The sequence below is a fragment of the Thalassophryne amazonica genome, chromosome 6 (genome assembly GCF_902500255.1).
Source record: "Thalassophryne amazonica chromosome 6, fThaAma1.1, whole genome shotgun sequence".
Taxonomy (NCBI): domain Eukaryota; kingdom Metazoa; phylum Chordata; class Actinopteri; order Batrachoidiformes; family Batrachoididae; genus Thalassophryne; species Thalassophryne amazonica.
Window position 1 is genome coordinate 58534325 of NC_047108.1, and position 23856 is coordinate 58558180.

At 42.9% G+C, this 23856-nt stretch overlaps 1 protein-coding gene across 1 annotated transcript in view; it reads right to left on the reverse strand.

The window, feature by feature from the left end:
• LOC117512224 (vitamin D3 receptor A) overlaps positions 1 to 23856 on the reverse strand; it is a 246295-nt gene that overhangs the window by 18205 nt on the left and 204234 nt on the right. The window contains exons 5-6 of the mRNA XM_034172210.1: positions 3498 to 3682; positions 2352 to 2451 (exon numbers count right to left, since the gene is read on the reverse strand). Coding sequence (XP_034028101.1) covers positions 2352 to 2451; positions 3498 to 3682 — 285 coding nt within the window. The remainder of the gene's footprint in view (positions 1 to 2351; positions 2452 to 3497; positions 3683 to 23856) is intronic.

The following is a 23856-nucleotide window of genomic DNA, read 5'->3' on the forward strand; positions in this document are numbered from 1 at the left end:
GGTTCAAATCCCAGCCTGACCGGAAAATCACTAAGGGCCCTTGGGCAAGGTCCTTAACCCCTAGTTGCTCCCAGTGTGTAGTGAACACCTTGTATGGTAGCACCCACACATCGGAGTGAATGCGAGGCATTATTTGTAAAGCACTTTGAGTGTCTGATGCAGATGGAAAAGCGCTATATAAATGCAGCCCATTTGAAACTATATACCAGTTTTTTAAATTTTGTTGATAGGTCGAGTAGACCCTGAATTATAATTTTTTTACACAATGCTTTTCCCTGAATGTTATAGTCATTTTTGGCATGTGTTTTTGTAGAAACGTGCAGCAAACAACACTTATACTTCCTTGTTGGCTCTCCCTCTGTGCAGTTGAAGGGGAAAAAAAACACGACTTTCCCTTTATCATTGGTGGAAAAATGCATGACACTCCTCCTGGGGGTCAGACTTGTGTCCACTCTGTCTTATGTTGGACAGGAATTGTTTGACTGGTACAAATAATTTGTGTGGCATCTTATTGTTTTGTAAATAGTTGTATAAAAACACGCCTGAAGCATTTCCTGCATTTTAATGTAAATAGTTGTACGAGGTCTACTAGAAAAGTATCCGACCTTATTATTTTTTTCAAAAACCATATGGATTTGAATCACGTGTGATTGCGTCAGACAACCTCGTGCGCAAGCGTGAGTTTTTCCACGCCTGTCGGTTGCATCATTCGCCTGTGAGCAGGCTTTGAGTGAGGAGTGGTCCAGCCCCCTCGGCGGATTTTCACTGTCAGGAAATGGTGGAATGATTTGGGCTTTTTTTCCAATCATCGACCATTTTCCGGCAGATTTCACTTTTAACAAGAGATTTTGTCATGGAAAGCCGAGCGGAGGCTTCGCGCGTCACGATGGATTCACTACTGGAGCGAGACAAAACCACCTCCGTTTTGCTCTCACAGGACGGCTTTGAGATGGCGTTCAGACAGCTGTCGGTGATTTTTCCATCGAGTGATTATCCGAGAAATTGTGGATGTGCCTGGACATGCCAGAACATGTCCCATGAGGCTTCATCACGGCGTTGCTTTGCGCCATGCGGCACCGCCGCGATGCGCGGGATTCCTCCGCACGTCTGTCTCAATGTGCCGAAAAAGTGCTGATGTCCACGTCTTTTCACAATTCCTGTGCTAGTCAGACGACGTCCCGGATAAAACACAGCGTCCAGTTTGGAAATGAACGGCACATTCCACTGTTACAGGAGTTTTTGTCATGGAAAGAGGAGCGGAGGCTTCACGCATCGCGGCGGTGCGGGCGGCAGATAGCCATCCGTTTAGAAATGAAATGGTCGTTCAGCCTGTCGATGGCGGCTTCGGAGCACGGCGCGCCCCACAGCCGCTGGGGGCCGTCCTTAAAGCGACAGTAACACTCCTTATTCTCTACCAAGCCCGTAACATTTTCACCGAAAGCCAGATAAATTTTTCTAATGGTTTCCAGCTGCCAGTCTCTAACAGTTTCTGAAAAAATTCTGATGGAAAAAAAGCCCAAATCATTCCGCCATTTCCTGACAATGAAAATCCGCCGAGGGGGTGGACCACTCCTCACTCAAAGCCTGCTCACAGGCGAATGACGCAACCGACAGGCGTGGAAAAACTCACACATGCGCACGAGGGTTCAAGCTTGTCTGACGCAATCACACGTGATTCAAATCCATATGGTTTTTGAAAAAAATAATAAGGTCGGATACTTTTCTAATAGACCTCGTATATAACTTTGTTGTTCGTTACATTTGCACATGTTTTTGAAATTTACAATTTATATTTGTTTTCTAAGTTATAAAAATAGTTTGTTAAACATGTTTGTGGTTTTCACAGTACAAAAAGCACAAACAGTTTTTCAATTAGGATTTTGTTTTTGTGTGAATTTAGGTCCATTGTGTTAATACAGTATGTCAGAATGAAAGAAAAATGGTAAACTCACAAAGGTGAGGTTGTGCTGAAAAGAAAATGACACCAAAAAGGCAAAGTAAACAGTTTTTAACATAAATTATGAATGTAAAAAGTAGTAAAAAATGGCCAATTATACCCTCGACCCCAGAGGGTTAGCCAATCATGAACAAGAAAACACAAGATTTGACTTATCAGTTGTGGTTGCAGCAGGTACACATTGAAAACTTGCAGGGCATGTGAAATCCAGGAGAAGGACTGTTGACCCCTGCTCCAAAGGCTGCCATTACACACAGATTTACAGCTGTACAGTAGATGCTGAGGCATTAAGACACATAGTATGACTTAATAGACTGTGTACAGCTATGTCCCTAACATTATAAAGCCAGTCATTAAACGGAAGAAAAAGTAAAACACTGTTGTTGTGTCTCACCAGGTGAGTGGTTGAATGAGTCAGAGGAAAAATCTGACAAAGAGTGCAGTGAGGCTGCTCTGCTGGCACTGCGTGTTACAGGACCTTCACGGACTGGAGGCTGTAAATGCACACAAATAATATCTTGCAGAAATTTATTAAATACTCAGCACACAACTGTACTTCCTGCTAAGAGGCCTATCTTCCACTTGGTGTAAAGTGACACACAGTGCAGCTCTAGAGTCAAGCCTAGATTCTGCCTGATGCAATTGTCATTTTCATGCCAAGCACCCACTTTCTTCAAGAACAACTGCAATCATGGGCACAAACTGAGGGGTAGTCAGGCAGCAACATGGTGTGGTTATGATGTCTGTCACCAGAAAACCATGCAGAAAGCAACTGTGTCTTACACTGGAAAAAAAAAAAACAAGAACAAAGAGTATTTATTGTATTGAAAGAGTGTAATAATCAGAAATGAGATCCATGACACATTTAGTGCTTCTGTTTTCACCAAAGAAACTGATTATTATAGATCACTGCACACATTAGGTTAAGAAAACATTTAAATTTTCTTTGTACTCCATTTCGCGTTATACAGTATATATCAAAAAATTTGCATCACTGATTTAAGAGTTAAAGATGAATCTGATTCATACAAACACACAAGCTTCAGAACTGTTCAATGGCATGACAACCAATCTCCTGAAATTTAAACATGAAGCAAAGCTCTGCTGGTGATTTGTGTGCAAGTTACATTAGGTAATTACTGTCATGGGGAGAAGAGGCTGTGTGGTCTGTAATTTTGTGGTAAATAACAGCAGATGTGTTCACATTCTGTTGTTGAAATAGTCATTTATGAGAAAATCTTAGAAAACCTAGTACTTTGGCAAAGACAAAATGTGAATAGCTGCCGGCAAACAACAAGTTGCTAAAATGATGCACCGTGTCTGTGTGCTGCTAAGAAAGGGTGCCACACTTCTGAAAAATACACCACTATGGACAACAGCAGTCCTAATTAAACCCATATCATGCTACCTTGTACCGCATTACATCATGCACTGCTCCACCCAATTCATTCTGTGATTATGGTTGTACCAGTGACAGTGTGACTTTGGCTTTGGTCAAAAGGCAAAAAAGAAAAAAAAAAAACCTTTGTGTGGTACTAACCCTAAAGCGGGTGAAGTCAGCATATGAGGCATCATAGGTCTTGTGGTGTGCTTCCACCAGGCAAGAGATGATCCTGGTATGCTCCTCATTTAGCCGTGGTCTCATTGCCTCCCTCGCTGCCTCCTCCTCCTTCCTCTTCAAGATCATTTCTTTCTTCCTCTGAACTTCCTCATCTGTCAGTATGACTATAATAAAGGATACAGGGAGAGAAAGTTAAGTAACATACTGCTTCCATTACAGGCAAGGTGCTGTGTTTTTAATGGACACAGATAACATAGCTTTGACTAGGCATGATTAACTGATATATCAATTAACTGAAATCTATGAAATGCATTCTTCAAAATCACGAGAAGACAACAGGTTTAATCAGGAAAGAAAGCAGTTATTACCTCTATCATCACTGGACATACAGTAATGGATCTGGGCTCTTCCCATTGACTCTAATTTAAGGACTGCATTTATGGGAAATGGACTGCATTTATATAACTCTTTTCCATCTATATCAGAAGCTCAAAGGACTTTACAATGATGCCTCATATTCACACAGACACACTCACAAACCAATGTTAAGGCGCTGCCATGCAAGGCATTCACTACAAACGGGGAGCAACCTGGTGATTAAGGACCTTGCCCAAGGGTCCGTAGTGACTGTCCGGCCAGACTGGGCTTTAGAACCAAGGATCCTCTGGTCTGAAGCCCACTGCTTGACCACTAGACCATCACCTCCCCAGGTGAACGTTTAGTGAATGTAAACACAGATGCAGAAAAAAATAAACCAACCAGAAAATAGAGGTACATTCTCCTTATTTGAACAGGTGTATGATATTGAGGAAAATTAAACAAAGAAAATTCTGAGAAGGTTACTTGAATCAAGGTTCAACATTAGGTCTCCCCCAGCATGTCCAATTCCTTTGTGTGTTGAGTTTGCATGTCCTGCCCATGTCTGTGTAGGCTTCCTGTCACCATCAAAACATGTACAGTGTATCCATTAAGTATTCACAGCACTTCACTTGTTCCACATTTTGTTATGTGTCTTATACCAAAATGGAATAAATTAATCCTCTCCCTCCCAACTCTTCTGTACTTTGCTGCATGGTGAAACCATATGATAAGACCGATGATTAAGTTGTGCACATATCATTTATCACAGAACCTACTGTGGACAAACTATCTACATGAATTACTGACCAATTCCCATTTAAGTCAAAATGGGAGCCTTACTACTGTCAAGACATGAAGTTTGTAAAATGTGTAAAAAAAAAAAAAAAATTTATAATTTTGCCTGGACTGAAGAGGATTAAATTTTTTGCAAATTTATTAAAAATGAACAAACTAAGAAATCATGCGTACTTAAGTATTCACACGCTGTGCTCAACACTTTGTTGATGCACCTTTGGCAGCAATTACAGCCTCAGGTTTTCTTGAATATGATGCCACAAGCTTGGTGCACCCATCTTTGGGCAATTTTGTCCATTCCTCTTTGTAGTACCTCTCAAGTGCCATCAGGTTGGATGGAGAGTGTCAGTGCACAGCCATTTTCAGATCTCTCCAGAGATGTTCTGGCTGGGCCACTCAAGGACATTCACAGAGTTGTCCTGAAGCCACTCCTTTGGTATCTTAGCTATGTGCTGAGGGTCACTGTCCTACTGAAAGATGAACCAACCCTGTCTCAGGTCAACAGCACTCTGGAGCAGGTTTTCTTACAGGAAATCTCTGTACATTGCTGCATTCACTCTTCCCTCAATCCTGACAAGTCTCTCAGTTCCTGCCGCTGACAAAATGGTAAATGAAATGGTAAATGGACTGCATTTATATAGCGCTTTTCCATCTGCATCAGACGCTCAAAGCACTTTACAAATAATGCCTCACATTCACCCCGATGTCAGGGTGCTGCCATACAAGGCGCTCACTACACACCGGGAACAATAGGGGATTAAAGACCTTGCCCAAGGGCCCTTAGTGATTTTCCAATCAGGCTGGGCTTTGTACCAAGGATCTTCTGGTCTCAAGCCCAATGCCTTAACCACTAGACCATCACCTCCTCAAACAAACATCCCCACAACATGATGCTACCACCAGGGTTCTTGGTCACCTCCCTGACTAACGCCCTTCTCCCCCGATCACTCAGTTTAGATGGGTGGCCAGCTCTACGCTGTAAAAAAAAATCAAAAAAAAAAATCAGTAAAATATACAGCAAAAGGCCGTCAAATAGCAACAGTAAAGCACCATAAAACCAAAAATTTTCTTTTACTGTATTAAATACGTTAAATAACAGTTTATTGAGAGACTGGAAAAAACTTCAATTTTTACAGTTTTTTGTATTTTTAATGATAAAGTTTTACCGTGAAAATGAACAAATATCCATAAAGTTTAAAAGAAAATACTGTAATTTAAAAAAAATCTGAAGACCTTAAATTTTACAGTATTATTATGTTTGAACATCAGTTTATAGTTTTGCACATTCAAATTTACAGTATAAACCTGTTGATTGTGAAGCAAAAAGAAACCTTCATTTTTACAGAAGCAAAATGTAAAAAAACCCACAAAAAAAACCAAAATTCAGTCCACTGTGAAACTGCATGCAGTAAAGAAAAGGAGGGATATCAGCAGTAAAAGACAGAATTAAAGTGGTATTTATCATAAGAAAAACATCCAATTTCCACAAATGGCAAAATAGTGACATGGATGAAGATAACATCACTTTTCTTTTTACTGCTACTCAAATGACTGTTTCTACAAAATATTTTTTCTCAAAATTTCTACAGTATTGATAATTTACTTTACTGTAGCTAGAAAGCAAATTCCAGGGACACTGGAACATTTCTGTAGGTTTACATGAATCTAAATTTGTGGGTTTATATGATGAAAAGAAGTAAAAAAAAAACCAAACAAAAAAAAAAAACTCTGATCTGAACAATATCAGGTCCCCTATTTCTTAAAAAAAAAAAAGGCCATCTTTTTGATCCAAAAACACAGCAAGTTTATGTATGAACAACGTTTTTGATATAAATCTATATTTCTGACCTTAAATAGTATAGTATTAGGCAGTGTATAATGTTTTATGCCCTTTGCCGTTACTAATGTGCTGTTGCTAAGGTGTTGTCAAGGAAAATGGCTGCTGCTTCTGGCACAGATTTCAATATTTTATGAGATTTTTATTCATAAGCTACAATTTATGATGTGATTTTGTTTTTATTTCTTAATAGAGGTACTATTTTATCACAATAATAATAATAATTAAATATCCTTGGCAACAGTATGAGAAGTCATAGTGCTGCACCAGTATTTTAATGCTACTGTACAGATTTTTTTTGTTGTTGTTGTTGATTTATTCTAATTTTATGTAGCTAGATATCAACTATATGCATATTTAGATATATCTGACCATTTACTGTTGTACTTTATGTTTCTGTGTAGGTTCTCAGTTGTCCAGGTAGTTTCCATAGTAGAGAAGCTTGAATCTTCGACTGGACTGGGTTGCTTGACGCGAGGACATTTCGCTTCAAATCACAGAAGCTTCCTCAGCTAAAATTCTTGCTCTGGAAGTCTGACTTCTGTCTGACTCTTGCAGAGAAGAATAAAACAGAAGCCAACAAAAGCTGGAGTTTTAAACCTAACCAGACCCCTCCTACTGAGAGGCAGACTGCTATAGGCTAGTGACTAAACAATAGCTCTAATTTTATTATAGTTTTTATAGTTTTATTCTTCTCTGCAAGAGTCAGACAGAAGTCAGACTTCCAGAGCAAGAATTTTAGCTGAGGAAGCTTCTGTGATTTGAAGCGAAATGTCCTCGCGTCAAGCAACCCAGTCCAGTCGAAGATTCAAGCTTCTCTACTATGTTGTACTTTATGTGTTTATTGTGCCTTTTGGGGTTAATAAAGTGAAAAAGAGTACAATGTTCAAAATGTCTCATCTTTCTAATTCTGTCTGAAAACCCCTCTTTAACATCCATTTTCTCAAAAACTGCAACTGCGGTAGTCTAATGGATGGGGGCGGCATTGCGCAAGCGTGTAGCCTCTCGAAAGACATTTGAAGAAGAGGAGAAGAAGAAGAAGAAGAAGAAGACATTTTGCGTATTTCGCTGTGGAAGTTGCTTAGCAATTGAAATTTGAATGCATAAAGTGATTTTCTTTTAGCACCCTGTACTCTTTTTAAAAAAAACTTTTATCCACCTGACGGAGTTACGGATCACTTTGACCCAGCTTCACTTTACCGACAAATTTGAACTAGCCGCCAGCGCTATTTCAGAGCGTCTTCGGAGATTTTCAACACCCTGGCTGTTTAAAATTGATCTGTGATGTGAGTACAACGTTTTCCAGTCTTGAATGTGCTAAGTTCGCAAAATAGCTGTTACATGAAGACATGCTGAGCTGTAATTTCTGTGGCAAGGCAGTGCAATCATTATGGGGCTATGTGCTTCATTGTAAACTTCATAGGAATGAGCCACGTTGTTTGTTTAAGTGCGTTGAGGCTGACTGGATGGCAACACAACTAAGACCTGAGAATCTCCTTGAAGGTTAGTAAAGTACACGCAGAGCTCTGGTATTTTAAGCAGTTGTCTAAAAGTGTCTAAGCTGTCTAAATCTTATTTAGTCTTTTATTATGAGCAAAAAGTGTCTTGTTCTTTCACTTTTCAAGCACTGAATTTGAACTGCAATCTTAAGGAAACAATTCAAAGGCCCAGTGACTCTCAGGAAATGGTAAGATTTCAAGCTGTATAAAACTCTGTTATTTTTAAAAACAACATTCTAAAATGTTTTTCTCCATCTGTTTACAACATAGCTCTGTTTTTGTGAACATCAGAGGAGAGTGGCAGGCAAACCAGTGTCAAGAAGATGACAGCCAAAAAATGTGCTGAAGATGGAATCAAACCTTGGCTGGATAATTTTGGTATGCGTTTTAATGTAATATTTAAAGTGTTTAAGTATTTAGTACTTATTTTAGTATGTTGGCCTCTTAGATAAACTAGCTTTTAATGTTATTGAATGGGACTTTAGCCATATGATTGTAATATGCAGTCTGTTCATTTTAGGCATGGTTGTTCTGCCTTAAATCGCTTTGCTCATTTTGCTGAAACCCAAATTATGTGTAAGACGGAAATCTCTTTTTATTCTTTGTCTCCGTTTCTGCCATCCATTGCCTAGCTTGGTTATTTGACCCCAAATGTCCCTCAACAATCTGGAATCGTTTGAAACCTGCCATTTATTTTCTTGTTTTACAAAGAAAACATTGGGACATTACAGTGTATACAGTGGGGCAAATAAGTATTTGATCCACTGTCGATTTTGCAAGTTTTCCCACCTAAAAGAATGGAGAGATCTGTACGTTTTATCGTAGTACACTTCAACTATGAGAGACAGAATCAAAAAAAAAAAATCAGAAAATCGCATTGTATGATTTTAAAAAAAATTAATTTGCATTTTATTGCATGAAATAAGTATTTGATCGACTAGAAAAACAGACCTTAATATTTGGTACAGAAACCTTTGTTTGCAGTTACAGAGCTCAGACGTTTCCTGTAGTTCTTGACCAAGTTTCCACACTGCAGCAGGGATTTTGGTCCACTCCTCTATACAGATCTTCTCCAGATCTTTCAGGTTTGGAGTTTCAGCTCCCTCCAATGATTTTCTACTGAGTTCACGTCTAGAGACTGGCTAGGGCACTCCAGGACTGTGAAATGCTTCTTACGGAGCCCCTCCTTAGTTGCCCTGGCTGTGTGTTTTGGGGTTATTGTCATACTGGAAGACCCAGCCACGACCCATCTTCAATGGTCTTACTGAGGGAAGGAGGTTACGATACATGACCCCATCCATCCTCCCTTCAATACGGTGCAGTCATCCTGTCCCCTTTGCAGAAAAGCACCCCCAAAAATGATGTTTCCACCTCCATGCTTCACGGTTGGGACGGTGTTCTTGAGGTTGTTCTCATCCTCAAAACACGGCGAGTGGCGTTGATACCAAAAAGCTCTGTTTTGTTCTCATCTGACCACATGACTGTAGCAGAATCAGGAAGAATATAATATGTGTTTTAGGATATTTGAAATTATCACTTGTGGATAATTTTACCTCAAAGAAGGGCACTACCTATTTGAAGCATAGGTACTTTAATTTAAACATTCATCAATTAATCAATCAATCAATTTTTTTATATAGCGCCAAATCACAACAAACAGTTGCCCCAAGGCGCTTTATATTGTAAGGCAAGGCCATACAATAATTATGTAAAACCCCAACGGTCAAAATGACCCCCTGTGAGCAAGCACTTGGCTACAGTGGGAAGGAAAAACTCCCTTTTAACAGGAAGAAACCTCCAGCAGAACCAGGCTCAGGGAGGGGCAGTCCTCTGCTGGGACTGGTTGGGGCTGAGGGAGAGAACCAGGAAAAAGACATGCTGTGGAGGGGAGCAGAGATCGATCACTAATGATTAAATGCAGAGTGGTGCATACAGAGCAAAAAGAGAAAGAAACAGTGCATCATGGGAACCCCCCAGCAGTCTACGTCTATAGCAGCATAACTAAGGGATGGTTCAGGGTCACCTGATCCAGCCCTAACTATAAGCTTTAGCAAAAAGGAAAGTTTTAAGCCTAATCTTAAAAGTAGAGAGGGTGTCTGTCTCCCTGATCTGAATTGGGAGCTGGTTCCACAGGAGAGGAGCCTGAAAGCTGAAGGCTCTGCCTCCCATTCTACTCTTACAAACCCTAGGAACTACAAGTAAGCCTGCAGTCTGAGAGCGAAGCGCTCTATTGGGGTGATATGGTACTACGAGGTCCCTAAGATAATATGGGACCTGATTATTCAAAACCTTATAAGTAAGAAGAAGAATTTCAAATTCTATTCTAGAATTAACAGGAAGCCAATGAAGAGAGGCCAATATGGGTGAGATATGCTCTCTCCTTCTAGTCCCCGTCAGTACTCTAGCTGCAGCATTTTGAATTAACTGAAGGCTTTTTAGGGAACTTTTAGGACAACCTGATAATAATGAATTACAATAGTCCAGCCTAGAGGAAATAAATGCATGAATTAGTTTTTCAGCATCACTCTGAGACAAGACCTTTCTGATTTTAGAGATATTGCGTAAATGCAAAAAAGGAGTCCTACATATTTGTTTAATATGTGCTTTGAATGACATATCCTGATCAAAAATGACTCCAAGATTTCTCACAGTATTACTAGAGGTCAGGGTAATGCCATCCAGAGTAAGGATCTGGTTAGACACCATGTTTCTAAGATTTGTGGGGCCAAGTACAATAACTTCAGTTTTATCTGAGTTTAAAAGCAGGAAATTAGAGGTCATCCATGTCTTTATGTCTGTAAGACAATCCTGCAGTTTAGCTAATTGGTGTGTGTCCTCTGGCTTCATGGATAGATAAAGCTGGGTATCATCTGCGTAACAATGAAAATTTAAGCAATACCGTCTAATAATACTACCTAAGGGAAGCATGTATAAAGTGAATAAAATTGGTCCTAGCACAGAACCTTGTGGAACTCCATAATTAACTTTAGTCTGTGAAGAAGATTCCCCATTTACATGAACAAATTGTAATCTATTAGACAAATATGATTCAAACCACCGCAGCGCAGTGCCTTTAATGCCTATGGCATGCTCTAATCTCTGTAATAAAATTTTATGGTCAACAGTATCAAAAGCAGCACTGAGGTCTAACAGAACAAGCACAGAGATGAGTCCACTGTCCAAGGCCATAAGAAGATCATTTGTAACCTTCACTAATGCTGTTTCTGTACTATGATGAATTCTAAAACCTGACTGAAACTCTTCAAATAGACCATTCCTCTGCAGATGATCAGTTAGCTGTATTACAACTACCCTTTCAAGAATTTTTGAGAGAAAAGGAAGGTTGGAGATTGGCCTATAATTAGCTAAGATAGCTGGGTCAAGTGATGGCTTTTTAAGTAATGGTTTAATTACTGCCACCTTAAAAGCCTGTGGTACATAGCCAACTAACAAAGATAGATTGATCATATTTAAGATCGAAGCATTAAATAATGGTAGGGCTTCCTTGAGCAGCCTGGTAGGAATGGGGTCTAATAAACATGTTGATGGTTTGGATGAAGTAACTAATGAAAATAACTCAGACAGAACAATCTGAGAGAAAGAGTCTAACCAAATACCGGCATCACTGAAAGCAGCCAAAGATAACGATACGTCTTTGGGATGGTTATGAGTAATTTTTTCTCTAATAGTTAAAATTTTGTTAGCAAAGAAAGTCATGAAGTCATTACTAGTTAAAGTTAAAGGAATACTCAGCTCAATAGAGCTCTGACTCTTTGTCAGCCTGGCTACAGTGCTGAAAAGAAACCTGGGGTTGTTCTTATTTTCTTCAATTAGTGATGAGTAGAAAGATGTCCTACTTTTACGGAGGGCTTTTTTATAGAGCAACAGACTCTTTTTCCAGGCTAAGTGAAGATCTTCTAAATTAGTGAGACGCCATTTCCTCTCCAACTTACGGGTTATCTGCTTTAAGCTACGAGTTTGTGAGTTATACCACGGAGTCAGGCACTTCTGATTTAAAGCTCTCTTTTTCAGAGGAGCTACAGCATCCAAAGTTGTCTTCAATGAGGATGTAAAACTATTGACGAGATACTCTATCTCACTTACAGAGTTTAGGTAGCTACTCTGCACTGTGTTGGTATATGGCATTAGAGAACATAAAGAAGGAATCATATCCTTAAACCTAGTTACAGCGCTTTCTGAAAGACTTCTAGTGTAATGAAACTTATTCCCCACTGCTGGGTAGTCCATCAGAGTAAATGTAAATGTTATTAAGAAATGATCAGACAGAAGGGAGTTTTCAGGGAATACTGTTAAGTCTTCTATTTCCATACCATAAGTCAGAACAAGATCTAAGATATGATTAAAGTGGTGGGTGGACTCATTTACTTTTTGAGCAAAGCCAATAGAGTCTAATAATAGATTAAATGCAGTGTTGAGGCTGTCATTCTCAGCATCTGTGTGGATGTTAAAATCGCCCACTATAATTATCTTATCTGAGCTAAGCACTAAGTCAGACAAAAGGTCTGAAAATTCACAGAGAAACTCACAGTAACGACCAGGTGGACGATAGATAATAACAAATAAAACTGGTTTTTGGGACTTCCAATTTGGATGGACAAGACTAAGAGTCAAGCTTTCAAATGAATTAAAGCTCTGTCTGGGTTTTTGATTAATTAATAAGCTGGAATGGAAGATTACTGCTAATCCTCCGCCCCGACCCGTGCTACGAGCATTCTGACAGTTAGTGTGACTCGGGGGTGTTGACTCATTTAAACTAACATATTCATCCTGCTGTAACCAGGTTTCTGTAAGGCAGAATAAATCAATATGTTGATCAATTATTATATCATTTACCAACAGGGACTTAGAAGAGAGAGACCTAATGTTTAATAGACCACATTCAACTGTTTTAGTCTGTGGTGCAGTTGAAGGTGCTATATTATTGTTTCTTTTTGAATTTTTATGCTTAAATAGATTTTTGCTGGTTATTGGTGGTCTGGGAGCAGACACCGTCTCTACGGGGATGGGGTAATGAGGGGATGGCAGGGGGAGAGAAGCTGCAGAGAGGTGTGTAAGACTACAGCTCTGCTTCCTGGTCCCAACCGTGGATAGTCACGGTTTGGAGGATTTAAGAAAATTGGCCAGATTTCTAGAAATGAGAGCTGCTCCATCCAAAGTGGGATGGATGCCGTCTCTCCTAACAAGACCAGGTTTTCCCCAGAAGCTTTGCCAATTATCTATGAAGCCCACCTCATTTTTTGGACACCACTCAGACAGCCAGCAATTCAAGGAGAACATGCGGCTAAACATGTCACTCCCGGTCCGATTGGGGAGGGGCCCAGAGAAAACTACAGAGTCCGACATTGTTTTTGCAAAGTTACACACCGATTCAATGTTAATTTTAGTGACCTCCGATTGGCGTAACCGGGTGTCATTACTGCCGACGTGAATTACAATCTTACCAAATTTACGCTTAGCCTTAGCCAGCAGTTTCAAATTTCCTTCAATGTCGCCTGCTCTGGCCCCCGGAAGACAATTGACTATGGTTGCTGGTGTCGCTAACTTCACATTTCTCAAAACAGAGTCGCCAATAACCAGAGTTTGATCCTCGGCGGGTGTGTCGTCGAGTGGGGAAAAACGGTTAGAAATGTGAACGGGTTGGCGGTGTACACGGGGCTTCTGTTTAGGGCTACGCTTCCTTCTCACAGTCACCCAGTCGGCCTGCTTTCCCGGCTGCTCGGGATCTGCCAGGGGGTAACTAACGGCGGCTAAGCTACCTTGGTCCGCACCGACTACAGGGGCCTGGCTAGCTGAAGAATTTTCCACGGTGCGGAGCCGAGTCTCCAATTCGCCCAGCCTGGCCTCCAAAGCTACGAATAAGCTACACTTATTACAAGTACCATTACTGCTAAAGGAGGCCGAGGAATAACTAAACATTTCACACCCAGAGCAGAAAAGTGCGGGAGAGACAGGAGAAGCCGCCATGCTAAATCGGCTAAGAGCTAGTAGCTACGCTAACCTAGCGGATTCCTAAAAACACGCAAAGTGAATAATGTGTAAATAATTTAGAGGTGATTCAGCAGAGGGAGTGCTTTAGTTAAGGCACGTAAAGATTACACTGGGAAACAAATCGTAATCTAGATAACTAGATCAATCTAACTGCGCAGATTAAACAGCTAACAGATACAGAAAAACACCGCTGTGCTCCGGAACCGGAAGTGATACAATACCGCAGTGAGAGCCAACCACCAGTAGAAGTAATCACATGAAATAACATGTCAGTCTCAATTTAATTACTCAGTCTCAATTTTTCAGTCATGCTTTCTGCAGGTCAGATCCGACACCCTCTGTAAAACCATACAAAATCACAGACAACTTCACACGTTTAAGATATTTATTTACCTCAGGCAGGAGATAAATAACAGGACATATCACAGTAAGCAATTTGATCATTATGAAATTCAATGAGCAATGATTATATGACGTTCAGATAATTTGGTTTAGTAGCAGGAGTTTATGAGTGAAATTCATCCTAATCAGCAGGGAATTTACTTTGGTATTTATTAACATGAAAGAAGATTAATGATTTTGAATAGAATTAAATAAAGCCACTCTGTTTATCTCTGACATCATGCCCCGGTCTTACTTGGAGGCGCAGTGCAGCTGGTCTCCGTGAGGTCCGATGCTGGAAGCTGTCTGGTTTTCAGTCGAGGAACCGTCCGTCCGCACAGCTGTCTCCGGTACCTTGGCAAAAGGACTCTGCCGATCACCGCGCCCGGTTTCGTGGGTTACCAGGGGCGCTTTCAGTTGTAATTGCTGTGACTTGTGACGGTAGTTCACTCTCTGTTACAGCTTAGCTGACCTGGATGTTTTTTATCTCTGCAGCGCTCGTAGTCTGGGATCGTCGGAATAAAGGCTTGATTGTTTTATATTCAATTCACAACAACAAAAATTTGTCTTCCTTCGTCGTTTTAGAAGTCGGATCAAATCGCAAAAATAGACACAAAAATAGTTGACTTTATGAGAAAAATGTTCACGAGAGGAATTTGGAATTTAAGAAGAAAAAGGTTTTAATTTGAAAAATCATCAAAGGAAGATAAATGTACCTGCACGTCTAACTTTACAAAAGTTGAAAAAGTTATTTGTAGAAAGGAAAAAATAATTTCTTGTTGGCGCGCATGAACAAGAAATAAGTTTAAGCCACGTGGTGGTGGACAAAAGGGTCGCAAAATCTGGACGGTGAGGCGAGCGTCTCAGGACCCAAGTAAAGAGTGTAAGAGGAAGCGAGAGAAGCAAGAGCCAGGGGAAAGAGAAAGAGCAAACTGATTTCCCGGGGGGGCAGGCTTTTAAAGGGTTAAAAGCTCCACCCCAAAGAATTCTGGGTACTGTAGTGTTTTCTGTGTTTCTTTGTCTAGTTTTATATATTTTATATATATATATATATATATATATATATATATAAATCTCACGTGTAAGGTTAAATGGTCACATGTTCTTTCTTTTCTTTTTTTTTGGTTACAACAATACAATGTACTTTTTAATACGTGGTTACAATTTCACACTGTACGAGTTAGTCACATGCCCTTCCCTAATTCGTCCAACAGGGGTCACTCTTGTTCCATGGACTGGAAGGGGCTGGGTTTTGGATTTCATCACAAAATGTGAATTCGTCAATATTGGACCGATTTTGATCAGAAAAACTGTACTGTGATCAACACGTTGTTGGCAATTTTTCAATGAGATGTTTTTACATGAATTTGGTTGGAACCTGGATGATCCTAGGAGCTATGTTGTCGGGGGCGTTGTGCCCCTTGTAGGGTCTCCCAAGGCAAACAGGTCCTAGGTGACGGGTCAGACTAAGGGCAGTTCAGAAGCTCCCATGACCAAAAAAAAATCAAGGACCGAGACGTCGCCCCGTATGGCGGAGCCGGGGCCCCACCCTGGAGCCAGGCCTGGGGTTGGGGCTCGTGCGCGAGCGCCTGGTGGTTAGGCCTTAGCCCATGGGGCCCGGTCGGGCTCAGCCCGAAAGAACAACGTGGGCCCGCCCTCCTGTGGGTTCACCACCTGCAGAGGGGGCCATGGGGGTCGGGTGCAGAGAGGATTGGGTGGCGGTCGAGGGTGGGTGGCCCGGCGGCCCGGTCTGCACTCACAGCCCCTGGCTGTTGGGACGTGGAATGTCACCTCACTCGGGGGGAAGGAGCCTGAGCTTGTGCGGGATGTTGAGAGATACCGACTAGAGATAGTCGGGCTGACCTCCACACACAGCATGGGCTCTGGTACCTAACTCCTGGAGAGGGCTTGGACGCTTCATTTTTCTGGCGTTGCCCACGGGGAGAGGCGGAGAGCTGGGGTTGCATTGCTTATTGCTCCCTAGCTCAGTCGCCATGTGTAGGAGTTCACTCCGGTGAACGAGAGGGTCGCGTCCCTACGCCTTCAGGTCGGGGACAGGTCTCTCACTGTTGTCTCGGCCTATGGGCCGAGCGGCAGTTCAGAGTACCCGACCTTCTTGGAGTCCCTGGGAGGGGTACTAGATAGCGCTCCGACTGGGGACTCCATTGTTCTCCTGGGCGATTTCAACGCCCACGTGGGCGGCACAGTGAGATCTGGAGGGGGATGATCGGGAAGCATGGCCTCCCCGATCTGAACCCAAGTGGTGTTCAGTTGTTGGACTTCTGTACTAGTTACAGTTTGTCCATCACGAACACCATGTTTGAGCACAAGGGTATCCATAAGTGCACGTGGCACCAGGACACCCTGAGCCGGAGGTCGATGATCGAATTTGTAGTCGTATCATCTGACCTTCGGCCACGTGTCTCGGACACTCGAGTGAAGAGAGGGGTTGAGTTGTCGACCGATCACCACCTGGTGGTGAGTTGGATCTGCTGGGAGGGGAGGAAGCCGGTCAGACCTGGCAGGTCCAAACGTATCGTGAGGGTCTGCTGGGAACGACTGGCGGAACCCTGTGTCAGCGAGGTATTCAACTCCCAGAGCTTCTCCAGAACCCGGGAGAGGTTGGAGACATGGGGTCCGAGTGGACCATGTTCTCCACCTCCATTGTCGATGCGGCCGCTCGTAGCTATGGTCACAAGGTCCTGGTGCCTGTCGCAGCGGCAATCCCCGAACCTGGTGGTGGACGCCGGAAGTAAGGGATGCTGTCAAGCTGAAGGAGTCCTACTTGTCTTTGTTGGTAGGTGGGACCCCGGAGGCAGCTGATGGGTACCGGCAGGCCAAGCATGCCGCAGCCCGTGCGGTCACAGAGGCAAAAACTCAGGTCTGGGAGGAGTTCAGGGAGGCCATGGAGGAGGACTATCGGTCGGCCTCGAAGAAATTCTGGCAAACCATCCGGTGCCTCAGGAGGCAGAAGCAGCTCTCCACCAGCACTGTCTACGGTGCGGGTGGGGAGCTGTTGACCCTGACTGGGGATGTTGTCAGGCGGTGGAAGGAATACTTCGAGGATCTCCTCAATCCCATTGTCACATCTTCCGAAGAGGAAGCAGAGACTGGGGACTCAGAGGCAGACTCTTCCATTACCCAGGCCGAAGTCACGGAGGTGGTTAGAAAGCACCTCAGTGGCAAGGCTCCTGGGGTGGATGAAATCCTTCCTGAGTACCTTAAGTCTCTGGATGTTGTGGGACTGTCTTGGCTGTCACGCCTCTGCAACATCGCGTGGTGGTCAGGGAAAGTGCCTCTGGACTGGCAGACCGGGACGGTGGTCCCTCTGTTTAAGAAGGGGGACCGGAGGGTGTGTTCCAATTACAGGGGGCTCACACTCCTCAGCCTCCCCGGTAAGGTCTATTCCAGAGTAGAGTACTGGAGAGGAGAATCCGACCGATAGTCGAACCTCGGATTCAGGAGGAGCAGTGTGGTTTTCGTCCTGGTCGCGGCACACTGGCCCAGCTCTACATGCTCCACTGGGTGCTCGAGGGTTCATGGGAATTCACCCAACCAGTCCACATGTGCTTTGTGGATCTGGAGAAGGCGTTCGACCGTGTCTCTCGGGGCACCCTGTGGAGGGTGCTCTGGGAGTACGGGGTTCAGTGTCCTTTGCTAAGGGCTATCCGGTACCTGTACGACCGTAGCAGGAGCTTGGTTTGCATTGCCGGTAGTAAGTCAAACCTGTTTCCAGTGCACGTTGGCCTCCGCCAGGGCTGCCCTTTGTCACTGGTTCTGTTCATTATCTTTATGGACAGAATTTCTAGGCGCAGCCAGGGTGTAGAGGGGGTCTGGTTTGGGAACCACAGAATCTCGTCTCTGCTGTTTGTGGACGATGTGGTTCTGTTGGCTTCGTCAAATCAGGACCTTCAGTGTGCACTGGGGCGGTTTGCAGCTGATTGTGAAGCGTCCGGGATGAAGATCAGCACCTCCAAATCCGAGGCCATGGTTCTCGACTGGAAAAAGGTGCTTTGCCCTCTTCAGGTCGGTGGAGTGTCCTTGCCTCAAGTGGAGGAGTTTAGGTATCTCGGGGTCTTGTTCACGAGTGAGGGACGGATGGAGCGTGAGATTGATAGACGGATCGGTGCAGCATCTGCAGTGATGCGGTCGCTGTATTGGACTGTCGTGGTGAAGAGAGAGCTGAGCAGGGGGCAAAGCTCTCGATTTACCCATCGATCTACGTTCCGATCCTCACCTATGGTCATTAGATTTGGCTCATGACCGAAAGAACGAGATCGCGAGTACAAGCGGCCGGGATGAGTTTCCTCTGCAGAGTGGCTGGGCGCTCCCGTAGAGATAGGGTGAGGAGCTCGATAACTCCGGAGGAGCTCGGATTCGAGCTGCTGCTCCTCCACGTCGAAAGGAGCCAGCTGAGATGGCTCGGGCATCTTTTCCGGATGCCCCCTGGACGCCTCGCTGGAGAGGTGTTCCGGGCACATCCCATCGGGAGGAGGCCCTGGGGAAGACCCAGGACACGCTGGAGGGACTATGTCCCTCGACTGGCTTGGGAACGCCTTGGGGTTCCACCGGAGGAGCTGGGGGAGGTGAAGTCTTGCATGAAGCCCCAGACTGAGGAAGACTGACAGTCATCATGTGTTTCTTCCATTTTCCAAGAATTGTGCCAACAGTTACTGCCTTTTCATCAAGCTGCTTGCCTGTTGTCCTGTAGCCCACCCCTGTCTTGTGCAGGTCTACAGTTTTGTCCCTAGTGTTCTTAGACAGTTCTTTAGTCTTGGCCATGGTGGACAGCTTGGAGTGTGATTGATTGAGTGTGTGGACAGGTGTCTTTTAAACAGGTAATGAGTTCAAACAGGTGCCATTAACACAGGTAAAGAGTGCAGAATAGAAGGGCTTCTTAAAGAAGAACAGGTCTGTGAGAGCCAGAATTCTTGCTGGTTGGTAGGTGATCAAATACTTTTTTCATGCAATAAAATGCAAATTAATTATTTAAAAACAAACAATGTAATTTTTCAGAAAGTTTTTTTGATTCTGTCTCTCACAGTTGAAGTGTACCTACAATAAAACTTACAGACCTCTCCATTCTTTGTCGGTGGGAAAACTTGCAAAATCGACAGTGGATCAAATATTTATTTGTGCCACTGCCCCATTTTCCTCAAAATTCTACACACAATACCCCCATAATGACAATGTGAAAAAGGTTTGAGATTTTTGCAAACTTATTAATTTTCATTGTCAGGAAAATGGCTGAGCGATTGGAGCAATGAAAATCCGACGAGGGGGCTGGACCACTGCTCACTCAAGGCGAATGACGCAACCGACAGGCGTGAAAAAACTCACGCATGCGCATGAAGGTTCAAGCTTGGCTGATGCAAGCGCACATGATTCAAATCCACATAGTTTTTTTAAAAAATAAAAAGGTCGGATAGTTTTCTAAGAGACCTCATACATGGTGGTTGTGGTTAGAGGAAGGGAGAGGGTTAGGTTATGGTTAGGATTATGGTTAGGGGAATGGGTAGGGTTAGAAATAGTAAAATGAAAAAAAAAAAAGTCACAAAAATGTGACTCATTTCATGACGGGAGCACAAAATAAAAGAGTAAGAATGGGCTGGTTTTTGCACATCTGACAAATGAACCATGACCAAAAACCATGCTCTGATGCAAAGTGTGAATTTTGTGATCTACTGCACCCCAATACAGTTTGCTGTAACAAACTTTTCACCGAGGTAGATTGTAACACTGGCAAGGAAAACACAAGCTGTTAACATGTATTTTTGCTTGACTACCATAAGATAATGAAAAAAAAATAGTGCCACGGGCACTGTAGCTCACCTATCTTACGGCTTGGTTCAAAAACAGTCAAAATCAAACCCCAAAATGCAGGCAGCAAACACACTGGAATAAGGTGCCAAAACCAAAGTGATTTATTTATACCTAAAGTATCGTAGTAGTGATAATATCCAAACCATAAAAAATGAGGCTGAGGGAACAGGGTCCAAACACAGAAAACATGGGAGGGAAAAACAATGGCAGGATAACCACAGAGTAAGGGAAACAGCTGGTAAATGCAATACCCACACAGCAGGGAAACGCAGGAAACAGTGATCACAGTGAATCTACCGGCAATGGAAAAGCAGACAAGTGAGGGTTTAAATAACAAACAAATTAATTAGTGAAAGGTGCAACAACGCAGGGAAAAGGAGGAAGGACGAACGCATGTGAGATCTAAATGAACATACGGTGACAGAAAACTAAACAAAACTCAAAGAGAAAACAGAAAATAACACATAACAAAAATACCATAACAAAATAAAACAGAGGAAAATAATAATAATAAAAAAACATAAAAACCCAAGTGCAAAAAAATATAGAAACCATAAGTGAAACCAAAACAAGCCTGACAAGAACTAACACAGGAAAATAAAGAAAAGTAAGCACAATCACAGTCCAGGGGTCACACTGCTGCATAAATGGCTGACAAATGGCTAAAAATAAGATTTTCAAGATTGCCTACTTGGAACTGGATCGGAATGCCTCAAACAACCTTATGGGTCCTAATGGGTAGGAACATGCCCACCATGTTTCAGCTTCATTGCTTCAGTGGTTTCAGAGAAGATGTCTACACATAGCGACGAAGAACAGGCGACCCATGGCATAAACACACCGGACCTTCGGTCTAAGTGAGCTAAAAGGAGGAAGTGTGCGCTACTCATGTGACTGTATCTTAGATACAATAACATCTTCATACATACCCATTTATTTTTTCACTACAATATTTGCTGAGGTTGATTAGTTAATTAGGAGTTAGAATCAGTTTAATGTCAGCCTGCTGCTTGTTAATGAGATGTTCATTAAGGGGCAAGGGAGCTGCTCCTTAACAAGCCATGCATTCTGCATCCACTTGTAATTCCATTTAGTGCTCAGGTTTTCAGGGATGAAAGTGGTTTAACATAAAAAAAAAAAACTGAAACCCAAAATTATCCCCCCACTCACTGAAAATTTTTGAATTCTAGAAGCTCTGAAATGCAATCTGGGGGTATTCCAGACAATAAATTGTAGTGAGTGCAGCACCCACTTTGGTGAGGAAAAACCCAATTTCCCTTATTCAAAATCACTCCTCTAGCAGGATTCTGCTTTACTAAAATGCAACATTTTTCTATCTTGGCATAGTTCTGGAGGAAATCACTGAAGAAAGGAACAAATTGAAAATATGGATTGACCGAAACAAATTGTCATTAAACTTAAAACAAAACTAAATGTTATTTGGGAACTGCAGAATGAATGAGCAAGTACAAATACAGATAGATGGGGTGTAAATTGAATGGGTTAATGAAAATAAATTTCTTGGGGCAGTAATAGATGAGGAAATCAGTTGGAAACCACACATCAAATATATACAATCAAATTATCATGAAGCATTTCAGTGTTAAAAAAACCCAAAACATGTTCTGGATCGCAAATCACTCTGCACATATCTTTTCTTATGTTCAAAATTAACCATCAAATAAGTAGTTCAACAGTAAACATCCAGGAGTAAGGTTAATATGTTTACTGTGTTATGTGGGCTGCTGAAGAGGAGGTACTGCTGGCCCACCACCACCAGAGGGCGCCCTGCTTGGAGTGCGGGCTCCAAGCACGAGAGGGCGCCAGACCCAGAAGAAGTGACAGCTGTCACTCATCGCACCAGCTGTCACTCATCTACACCACTATATAAGCCGGACTGCACCTCCAACTCCCCGCCGAGAAATCGACTACCGAAGAGGTAATTTCTCTGCTGACTCAAACCGTTGAGTGATAACCTGAACTTCTTTTGCAGCCGTTATCCTGTGGTGTTCGTCATTATCTGTGGGATTGGCGTTTGGTGTGACAGCGACGGCTTCGCCTCACACCCCAAACCAGATAAGTGGATTAAACAGGAGCTGCACGAGTGTGTGATTGGAGGTGCTCCCTCCTAACTGTGTGCAGACTGTGGATTACTGAGTGTGCGGACTCACACTCATTCATCTTGTCTTTGCTTTCTGCCAGCAGTACCAGTGTCGACAGCCGAAGACGGAGGCCACCTGGGGACTCGGGACTTGGCGGCTCCGGTGTTCTTCAGACCGTTGGTGGTGGAAGCCGTGTGGGACGCGGCTTCTCTCTCGTCGGGGGTCTTCTATCTTTGAGTCTGCCCACATGTCACCTGGTGTTAAATGACTTTGCAAATTTTGTGTATTTAGTTGTGTGTTGTCACAACATTAAATTGTTACTTTTTGGCTTATTCATTGTCCGTTCATTTGCGCCCCCTGTTGTGGGTCCGTGCTAGGACACCTTCCCAACATACTGTGAGGATCAATGTGAAACTACAATATATAAATAAAAATAAATGAAAATTGTAATGTATTTGACTCTTTTACATCAACAAACACCGAGACATTAATTATTATGCTGCGTTCACACCGGGCGCGACGTGAGCGACAGCAGCGACAGGTTGCCATGTAATCCCTATGGAACGACGCGTTTTGGCGCCAAGTCACGCAGCGCGACGGACGCGAGTGAAGCAACGCGAGTGAAGCAATTTTAAGCGAATGGCGCATTTGTGGCGCGATACTGCGCTGCATCACGTCGCGTTGCCCTCCTCCCCAAGTTGAAAAATCTGAACTTTTTCGTCTCGTCACGCCGCGATGACCAATCAGGGACTGAATATGTAGTGATGTGGAGATGTCCGGAGTTTGACTGAAGATGTGAACATGTCCTGTCTCTGGTAGCAGCCTGTGAGCAGGACGTACGTCTCTTTTGTCCTTTATTTCACAATTATGACAGAGTATTTGGAGCGAGCAGCAGCACCACAGCAGCGGGAGCGGAGGTTTTTCTTTTCTTTTCATTTTACGTGCACGCGCGAGCAAATCGTCCATGGAGATTATTTTACTTATTAATTACACAGATGTATAATAAAGCAAATGGTGACTGGTTTCTAAACACAATTATGACAGAGTTTTTAGAGCGATCAGCAGCCCCACAGCAGCGCGGAGCGGAGTTTCTTTTTCTTTTTCTTGCGCGTGAGCAAATCGTCCATGGAGATTATTTTACTTATTAACTACACAGATGTATAATAAAGCAAATGGTGACTGGTTTCTAAACACAATTATGACAGAGTTTTTTGGGAAAGAGCGAGGAGCAGCCCCACAGCAAGCAGCAGAGTTTCTTTCTTTCTTTTTTTTTTAACGTGCGCACGAGCGAATTGTCTGTGGAGAATATTTTATTAATTAACTACACAGATGTATAATAAAACAAATGGTGACTGGTTTCTAAACACAATTATGACAGAGTTTTTTTGGGGAAGAGCGAGGAGCAGCCCCATAGCAGGCAGCAGAGTTTCTTTTTTTTTAATTGTTTATATATGTGCGCGAAAGAACGGGACAGGAGGTCCTCAAACTGGGTCTTGCAGAGGTGGAAGGACCGCTGAAAGTGGCCGTCATCC